This window comes from Galendromus occidentalis, unplaced genomic scaffold (genome assembly GCF_000255335.2).
Source record: "Galendromus occidentalis unplaced genomic scaffold, Mocc_1.1 scf7180000077480, whole genome shotgun sequence".
In the NCBI taxonomy this organism is placed as follows: domain Eukaryota; kingdom Metazoa; phylum Arthropoda; class Arachnida; order Mesostigmata; family Phytoseiidae; genus Galendromus; species Galendromus occidentalis.
The window spans coordinates 874,357-884,689 of NW_003805468.1; the positions used below are offsets into that span (position 1 = coordinate 874,357).

A 10,333-nucleotide genomic window follows, 5' to 3' on the forward strand; every position below is an offset into this window, starting at 1 on the left:
CCTCCGCTACAAAAATTAAATATAATATAAAATTAAATATAATTAAATGCATATCATGGTCCCCGAGCCAGCGCAGAAAGGAGTTTTCGCTGGAGTTTTACCTTGAATTACGACTCGATGTGCTTCTCTTACAACCGAGTGTTTATCTGATTATTACTGAAGATCGTCGAGCAGATCAGAGAGCCGTGTCATAGGTTTCATCGCACAGTATTGACTTTATTCATCGATTCATTCAATGTACAATAACGCAATTTGTGTCCATACCAACGTGGTTCGTTCGTTGTCTGTTACTCTATCCTCCTCCGTCCGACCCGAAGTGTAAAAATGTCTTGTCAAGGTCCGATTTCGCATTTGTACTAAATTACACATTCATTCACTACCGGTGTTGGCGAAAGATCAATTTACAGGTCGGGTGAAGTCATACGCCCCGGCTCCTCGAGTGGATGAGTCAATTTTTCTTCCGGGAACAGCTCCGGGACGTATGCATCGACACGGAGACCACCATGTTTATCGTAAAATTCCTCCGGAAAAACCGCCAAAACTCCCGGCAGACTTTTTACAGCGGAGTGGGTCGGAGCGCTTAGAATTAGTTGTCGGAGATCATCCGATAGCTTTATGTACGTATAATATCAAACCTCGTGTGAATGAAACGAGCACTCCGGACTCAAACACGTCCTTATGCGTCCTTTCTCGACGAGTTCGGGTACAAGATGGAACTCTTCAAGCACTCAGACACGCTCACATGAAGAGATAGACGATTCGGTGCATCCATACATCATGCCAAGTGTATTCGGAGAGGTCGAAACGCGGTATCTTGCGAAGCGGTCGGAGGGATTCGTCCGCAGGACCCTCGGGGCGAATCCTGGGAGCTCACCACCGTAATCGGTCTATACCCTCTGAGCTTGCAAGTCTAACCTGTACGATCACGATTCCGGTAACTTAAGAAGATCGATACATCGTCGTCGATTCATGCGTCTATTCCGCTACACCGAAGCAGAGGCACTATCTGGTTCCGAGGGTACCGAGGACTCACCAGTGTTCGTGTCAAAAACTCGAGTTCCACCAGACATTTCTGATTGTTTCCTTGAGACCCCCCTCCAGACTTTCCCCTTCCACACAGGCCTCCCTGATACCCCCGGTCCTTTTTGACGCTCCGAACAAGAATTCAACTGCGTTGCTTCCAGCTTAACATAAAGTCCCTCTCAATAAAACACGAGTTCAAGAATAGAAGGCGACCTGCTCTCGATCTAAAATAGATGCGAGCTAGGACTTCTGGTGTAGTCGATGAATTTGCCTAGGCCCAAGCTTGGCGGATAGTGGCCGCGAAGAACTACAGATGGACTTGGGATTTTTTCCATAGAGTCACGCGGGTGACCCTACGCGCTGCGGCCAGAGTCTGATTCTTCCGCGCGAGCCCAGCCTTCTCCGACCTGTGAGCCCAACGAATATTCTCCAGCAATGGCTTCAGAGAGCGCGAGTTCGTCCCGGACACGGGTTTCGCCGCAGAGTCCTAATGTACTCTTTGAGATCCACATGGACCGCTCAAAAACCAAGAGGCATTTACACAAAACACATTCGGACGCGATTTCCCTACTCTCTTCGGAGCGGGTGGTTGAATATGAAGATTCGCTCTATGATTCGGAGGGATCAACCCCTTTGAAATCCGATTCTACACGTCTGCTTCGAATTTCCCTGCCAGCACTTGAGATCGAAGATGTTCGACGGCTGTTCCTTCGAAAACTCTTTTGATTCCTCGTGGGAGACCCCGGCACGACGTCAAGTCGAGTTTTCTGAGCCGAAGACATTTCTCGAATACCATCTGGAACGGAATGAATCTCGACGTTAGCCGAGCGCGTTAAGACCGGGAACGGAGTCCTCTGATTACCGCGGAGCCGCACGGGCGATTCGGGCGCGGGTCATCACGTGTTCCGCGCTCCATCAATACTCAGAGCCCGGTGATCCCGGATGTTACGGCGTTACCTTTAGCGTCTCGAAGGATACTGCGGACCCTCGAAGGCCCAGCTCGTAGACCACCGGAGGGGTGTCGGCGTGCGTTGCTAGTGCTTGCAGGGCTGAATCTATCGCGGCTTCATGAGCAACCCAGCTGACGTCGACCACCTTCAAACTGTGCGCCCACTGGGAAAGAAACCGACGACCGTATGTAGATGCGCTACCACATATGCCCCTTCAGATGGCGCTCCACGCTCAACAACGATCAGACATGAATAGGTTCCGGCACTGGCGAATTCGAGAGAACTGTACAGTCAATTACCTTTTTGAAGACGAGTTCGACGTCCGGATTGGTCATGGCTGCACAGTTGGACAAATATAACTGGGTCAAGTCCCATGTTGGAATCTTGACCAGAGCCGAAACGCTCAAGCCTCTACAATTCCTGACATCGATGAGTGTCAGCTTCTCGGATTTCTTCAGTATGCGGTCGAGAGTGACATCGGTAATGTCGTCGCAGGCTGCGACAGAGAGTTCCTCCAACTTCGGGAAACCAGGAGATCTCGCCAATTCCGATGGATGGCCGGTCGTTAATCTTATCGGCGTGTTTGCCAGTCGGAGAACTCTCAGATCAGGACACGACTCCTGCATCCGCTCCAGAGGGAGCGGGATGGGTTGAGTTGTTGATTTCACGTTGGATAGGTCGAGCACCTGGAGCTTCGGCAACATTCCCTACGGACGGACGAACAGATGTTCAAGTTATGGTTGCGCTCCCGGATCTCGGAGCGGTGGGAAATTCGAGAGCTGAACGATACTCACCGGGAGGGTACTCAAGATCGTGCCGAGCGCCACCACCGTATTCTCCGCGAGGGACAAATGCGTGAGCCTAGTCCCGTGTGCTTGCATCAAGGACTTGATGAGACTGGGCGTGCAAGACCCAGTCGACGAAGCTGACTTGCTGGTACCGGAGAGATCGACACCACGAAGGTTGGCGCAATTATCAATTATGTACTTCACGGTCTCCGAAGTTATTTTGGGATTATGAGCCAGGCTGATCATCTCCAGCCTTGGACAGTACTTGATTATAGCGACAATCGTAGAGTGTTTTATCGGGCCGAAGTTCGACAAGTTTAGCTCGATTATGTGTGATAGCTGCCCGGACCTCAGCCAATTACATAGTTGACTCTCGCTCGTTCTCAATTTCGTCATGTCGAGTTTCTTCCACAAGGATACGTCTTGTGCTACGGCCTTCCATACAGGACAGACTGACTGCATACTGGAAACCAGAAGACTCGAATTAGATCCATCGATCCTGCCTGTCCCGGGAGCATGTGTGAGGATCGATCGCAAAACGGAAATATCTGATGGAGTGTGGAGTATCCACAACATTGAAGTGCTTCTTGTGAGTGGTACACGCTCTGCCTCCCAGAATTCCAACAACTCAAGAATTTTCGGACGCAGTGTCATACTGTTCTTGATACTTCACAGGGATAAACGATCGAAGCTCTGTGTCTCATGATTTCATCCACTCTCTGGGAGTTGGATAGCTCGAAAAGTTCCCACTTACGTCACGAGGAACGGCAGCACGCCAACTTCGTCGACCGCGTGTTGGAATATTTTCAGGAGTATTTCTCTCGGTAACCTGCTATCCCAGAGACCCGGCGAAGGCACATTTTCTGGGCGATCGCAAGGCGGAGGCACATTTTCCGGGCGATCGCAAGGCGGAGGCACATTTTTCTTCTTCAGAACTAGCTTGAGTGAGTCCCCGTCCACATTCTCTGCGATCATGATACTCCGCTCGTGGCTCCTACGTTTCTTTGCTTTTCCTTCGCCGTTCTTCTTCGTGTGTTTCCGCTTCTTCGAGGCGAACTATAATGATCGTACGTACTGATTACGAGAATCAGAGAATAAATTCCGGGCAAGGGGTGAAATTTCAGCTTGTCCAGTTTAGCGGAGAACCCGTTGACATGTGTGTACCGACCTGGTGAGGTGAACCGCGAGCCTTCTTCTCGGGGTCTTTCTTCCTCTTCTTCTTATGATGGTTCGCATCGTCTGTTCTGAAGGACGTTTCAGGTTTCCCGGTAGAAGATGTCGCAGTCGTGGTATCGGGACTCCTTGCCAAGACCGGACTACAAGCTGTGGTTGGATTGCCGTTGTCCCACGGTACGGGTAGACCCTGAAGAGATCGGAGAATTGAGCATCCGGACATCCGAGCCCGAGTCGTCTGCTTGGGATCCAATTCGGGAGAAAGGATTCGAGCCGGGAGTTTTCGGGTTTAATTGAATTGATTGGAAATCGTATTTAGACGCTCCGTCTTGTTCCCGAACCATTCTCGTGCAATCTCTCAAGCATCATGTCTCGAGCGTCCTCCGTCACGATGGAAATATGCGTGGACGTCCCGCACCATCACTCGACAACCGAGTCCACCAGACAGCTCGGAAAAGCGGCGTGAGTGGAATCACTTCTCGATCTCAATTCAGCCGGTATAATTCCACACGCGCGGATTATTGTCGCTGTCCCCAGCAGAGCCGAAGATAAATATTCTGGACTTGAACACTTGCGAGTGTAAGGAGTGGGACCCGATGACGATCCAGATCGTTGACACCTGTGACCTGCATTTCCTCCAGAGAAACTATTCCGCGGAGGGTCAAATGTCTCCACGGATCACAATCACGCCCACACTCGTCCTAATGAAGAGAATGATCGACTCCCCGAGAGGAGGGCAGCACCCGACGACTTGACGTTCAAGCCTCTCGACCCTCGAGGATTCTCTCCATCCGTCTCGTAAGGATTGAATATTTTATTTCGAGAGTTTCACGCTCGCGGAGCTCCACTGCTACAGAGAAACCTGCGTCGAAAAACCGGATCGCCCCCTGGTTTAAGACCCTCATCAGTCGATTCTTCCAGACATTGCTTCACTCTTCTGCGATAGCTCGCTGGCCGATTAGCCTCCAAGGTTGTTCTTCCCCCCCCCCCTCAAGAAGAGCTTTCCATGGCTGAGAGCTGCGCGAAACTTTCGATGAGCGGATTTGAAGGGAGCTGCCGACAGCGGAACCTACCTTTTCGGGGGTGTCGTTGTCCTCAGCGTCCATACGGTCTCCTCCGTCGAAATCCGGATCGTCTGAATCGGAATCAGAGGGGAAATCTCGATGATTCGTCGAAAACGAGAACAGAATGGGCATCTTGAGAGAGCATCACCGTTCGGAGCAATCGAACGACACTCGGTCCTCTGAGGATGCCGAGCTCCCTGAAAATTGAATGCTTCACTGTGGATTGGATGTTTTGAATCATACTGGAGCAGATTGCGGAGTCTCTGAGCATGCCACGAGAGAAGATCATGTTTTCCTTCACCAGGGACTAGTACAGGGGTGTCGAACTCGAGGCCCTTGGGCCACATGTGGCCCGCGAGGTCTATTCTTGTGGACCGCCACCATTTCTTCACATACTCGGGGCCGACCTTGTTAGAATGAGTGCTTGGGAGTTGAATGTGATCGGTGGAATTAATCCCTCCGTAAGACCGAACAAACGAGTTTTCCCCCGATCCCCGGAGGCTGGAAAAGCATTCTTCCATGGACGATAGGCATATATTCTCCTTTTATACGAAAGTAAATTTTTAATAGGGCCCGAGAGCACCTGCGGCGTCGAATGTGGCCCGCCAAATATTTAAGTCTGACACCCCTGGACTAGGACCTTCTCGATCGATTCGCACTGGCGAAATTCCTCAGGAGAGACCGATGGGCGGACTACCTCTCCGCAACGATCGCCACACAAGCCGAGGTGGAGTTAGAACCTATTTGTACAGCTACTTTTACGGACTCGTTTGCACCTGCACGGACGGTCGAAGATCGAGCGTTCCAAACCAACAGGTCCACGGAGCAAGCGAATCTGTTACATTTTCACTTCCGGTTCGCGTCGAAAGCCCGCTCTATTTCCTCGGACCTCGGAGGTGGTTCTTATTTGAGAAAATGTGCTCAGGAAGTCTGCTCTCTTCCGTGGATCGATTTTCGAGGCTCGAGTCAGCTCCACTGCCCGCGGAACTCGTAGCCCTCACGGAACGGGAGTCATGTGGCATTCCGTCGTAGATTTCTCCCGTCGACCAGCAACATAGATCAGGAGGCGCTTGAACTCTCCCAAGACACACAATATTCAGACCGATGCTTACAAACGCACAGCATCTGTCTAGACCCGCCACAAAGTTGCAAGAGCGCTCCGTCGCAAAATGTGTCAGGAGGCGACCCCACTGAGCCCGCCAAGTTCCGTAAACAAGAGCGAAACAGCGAATCGAAGAAAAAATCCGCCCCAATCGATCGAGAGTCGAATGAATCCCATAGAGTTCGGGGGACTCGATTCGTGTCAATCCATAAACCAAATAATCTGCGGACCTCTAGGATTGAGGGCTTGGCAGAGAGTCCGAATAAGTCAGCTACTCTGTTTCATCCCCTTCTCGTCGTTCCCGAAGATCCAAACAACAGCTCCAGACTTACTCGCACAGGAAAATCTCATTCACAAGTGACACAAGTCCAAAGCAAGGCTCTTTCGCACTCTGTTTCTGCCACGGTTGCCGCCAGTGCAACACGGTCCACAGTTGTTCGTTCACCGCCAGCACTGAACTCGCTGCTCCTACTCGGTCCAGCAGTCAGTGGAGTCGTCGTCGCACAGTTTTTTTTGGAAGGCGGGCGGGCTTTCGTACCGATGGCTTGAGCCGTCAGTCGATAACCAAGTCACTGCTCAGCTGCTTATCCTTCGCCTGTGGGCCGCCCCCCAGTTGCCTGGATCCTGCAGATCAGAGAGAGCTCCGCGTTACAGCACTTGCGTTGTTTTGGTGCGACTGCTGTCGCTGCAGATCTGATGGTGCGCCTGTCGCCGCCGTCTACTTGTCTTCTTGCGAGAGTATGCCGTGTGTGTGAGCGAGCCAGCGGCGAGCGAGCAGCCCGTATGTAGAACTGCTGCTGCTGCGACGACGACCAGCGTTGTTAGGCCAGGATTCAGAAGCAGCGGCGGCATCAACATCAACAACGCGCCAAGCGCCAGTCGTCGACGGTCCAGCCAGGTAGCGGTCGTCGCCAGCTAAGCGAGAACTCCTGTGTGAGTGTGAGTGAGGCTCGACTCTTTCCACGTCGCGGCGGCGGCGACGGCGGCACAAGCCAGCATGATAGTGCCGCGGCCGCTGTTGGTTGTAGTAGTTGTCGGAATGGAAGCTCTCGGGGTGATGTCGGTCGCGGCACCCGCTTCGGTTCCTCCGGCACTCGCTCACTATCGCTGCTCACCGCTAGGTAGCCAGCAAACCAACAGTTAACCGACGACGACCGGGTTGACGGGCGAAAATAACCAAGTTCGAGCTAGCGGTGGCGCGTTCCCTCATCAGGACGGTGGGCGCCATGTTCGAGTCCTGAGCGTTTCGCAACGTCGATTAAGCTTACTGCATCGGTCCTGGTGGCACCGATTCGCGTGACGTCTGAAGATCTACGCGCCGGTCGCGCTGACAATTTAGTCCTCTCCACTCGTCGACTCGGGTAACGAACTCGAGCCAGGAGTCGACGCGGGGAAGGGTCGAGCTCGGGCTCGCCTCGTCGAGCAGGAGGGTAGCACGTCAAGGGAGGACTCGGCAAAAGGCCACGGGAGACGGGATGACGCGCCTCCCTATCCCTATGGGGGATCGCGTTGGCGGTCTCACTCGGAGCGGAATCCTGAGCGAGCCTCATTCATGTTTCTTGGGAGCTGTTTTCATGAATAGTTGTTGTAATGTGTCACCGCTATCATATATTTAGGCAGAAATCATCGGAAATTAAATTTTCAGAGGGAGGAACGATTTTCATCGCTCAGGAAATCTTTGGAAATCGCGGAGCTCTCCGAACGGGCACGAGAGTGCTGAGCTCGTGACAGGGAATTTTCACGCATCCATGGTCCCGACCCCGGCTCTATCTCCGAGAAGTTGGTGACCTCGCGGACTTCCTGCGTTCGACGCAGGGAATACTGATTTGAGCCCGTCTTTTGATCCTTGACGTAGGAATGGAACACCTACTCTAGAATGTTGAGCTCCGCTTCCCCCTATCTACATTGATCAGATCCCTCTCCGAGCGATCCTGAAACCATGACCTCCCTCAGCGACATGGAATCGGATCACCTATCCTTAGTCTCGACTCGAGTTCAGAAGAAGGCTGTGAACTACGGCAAGATACGCATCGAGGTCGAGAAAAGCGTGGAGATAGCGAATTGGTCCCTTATCCGATAAGGTCCTCAGGAATTCCTGATCGAACAGTTAAAATCCTCAGGTATTTTTTTATAAGAAATTTATTTAATGCAATTGAATTTGGGATATATAGGCGCATAATAGTTTGGTGTTGTGGTTGTTGCTGTTGGTTGTTTCATGTCGGCTTGGATTGATTATTTGTCAGTCCGCAGCACAGCTTCGTTTTCCGCTTGAGATGTCACTCTGCGATATTGCACGGCATCACTGAACGTGCTGAAGATGTTGTGGGTCGATGCTGCCGTGGGTCTATGATCATCGTACATTCCTCTCTTTCTCTTCTTCAATTCTTAACGATTTCTCAACGAGAGACCAGGATCTTGTCGACGGCGCTCATTTCATAGAGAGCATTCAATCGATCATCGAATTTCGCATTCCGATCCAGATTTCTGGAGCTATTCCGTCGTTCGGAATCCCGAGGTTCCTGGATAGCCTGCCCCGAACGAGCCACCGCCAAAAATACCCGCATCCCTGTGATGGGGTTCTGCCGCTTTAGACCAGTCTGGTTGTCATCAGGAGTCAATCAGGACTCTGAACCCTTCGTTGACGTCCTGGCGACGACAAAATCTTCGCGGTGCCCAGTCAGAAGTTTTTTTTCGGAGTCGGAAAGCCAGCATCTCATTTCGGAAAAAAACGCGCGAGAATCTTCACGCGCCGCACCTAATATCCGCCTCACTTTATAAATTCCACAGTGTCAGGTCTATATTGTTTTGCTTGGTATTACTCTTCGCAATAACTTTGTACAAGAAATATCATATCATCTGAAAACGATGCGATCCCCACATCTTCCTCTCAATAGCGTTTTTCTTCTTGCTGCACATTCTCTCGCTTGCTCGCTCGCTTTCTCTCGGTGTATCATCTATCCATTTACTCTGTATTTTTCCTGCCTTTCAAGTTCACTTCCTGGATCTGTTCATTCGCCTAAAACTCAAGAGGGCTCTCCGAACGGCAAACCAATCAAAAACTAAACAGTCCGCTACTTCTGCGGCTTCTGCGCCTAACTTGATATCGACATACATTCTTTGTATAAGTTTCCAGTTACATCTCTTTCGGTTTGGGTAATGATCTCCCGACGACGCTTCCCTCGACTTGAATCGACTAAAGTCGTGGATCCTTCCCCTCCGCTCCGGCAACCTTCGATCTACAGGCTATAGTATGTTCACAATGTTGCCGTATGTTCACATGCATGCGCCAACCAAGCCATCTCGCTCGTCTACATGCACGCACATCTACACACAGAGCACAAAGGGCTCGCATCGGCGACTCTCATCTTTCCGGGAGTCTCGTTCGACGCGTTCTCCTCCACAGCAAATCACTCGTTTCTAGCATTCAATCACCGCTCTGATTTTCACTCGACGAAGTCAGAGAATAATTATCCTCGCAACTCATGCCTAGGCCAAGTGTCGCATCTGAAAGCTAACTTCCAGATCGGTTGTCCTAATTCCTGCGGATAACCCCCACGATGGGAATTACAATGATAATAATAGCATACAATGTAGTGTGTACTCTACATCGCCCACCCTTTGTACATCCGCGCCGGAACCGCGTTTCCTCCAATTCGCAGAACACCACTAGAGGATTCCGACTTATGAAGAAGAAAGAAACACCAGAATCAAGATTTACAACTCTCGTTTCTTGACAAGTTCATATATTCCTAGATTCCACCCACCGAACAGAAACACTTGCGTCTCAATCCAGATCAAAAGCAATGCATCATCGCCACGAGCTACCCTTCGAATCTCGGAACGCAAGCATCAAACGCGCTCAGCTGATCGCGTTTCTCCCTCGAACAAATGGACTGAATTAATTGTTTTCGATTTCCATCATTTATATCCTTCACAATATAACTGTCCATAAATAAGCGGCATTCCCGAAAAAAAAGTAGATAGATGGAAGGCATCATCGACGAACAGCGCGAGAAATTCTTCTATCAGTCTGATGGATGATAATCAGTGGGTGCTCCACGTGAATGAAGTCATCGATCTGAAGTAATCAAGACCGGACGATTCGAGAATAAATCCTCCTCGCACCAAGATCACGAGCTGTTGTCTCGTGTTGTCGTCTCTCCTGACGTAGGACTATCGAAATGAGTCGGGGTGAATCGATAGATGGATTGACATTCGAGTACGGAATAAACG

General features: G+C 51.0%; 1 protein-coding gene across 1 annotated transcript; it reads right to left on the minus strand.

The window, feature by feature from the left end:
• Window positions 1–1,262: 1,262 nt before the first annotated feature.
• Fbl6 (F-box and leucine-rich repeat protein 6) lies at window positions 1,263–5,130 on the minus strand. Its single transcript, XM_003745298.3, has 7 exons — window positions 5,008–5,130; window positions 3,930–4,124; window positions 3,516–3,817; window positions 2,768–3,224; window positions 2,273–2,680; window positions 1,981–2,136; window positions 1,263–1,819 (listed from the first exon to the last, which is right to left on the minus strand). Exons 1-7 carry the CDS (start codon window positions 5,128–5,130, stop codon window positions 1,670–1,672), a joined length of 1,791 nt encoding a protein of 596 aa, XP_003745346.2. The 3' UTR covers window positions 1,263–1,669.
• Window positions 5,131–10,333: the final 5,203 nt, after the last annotated feature.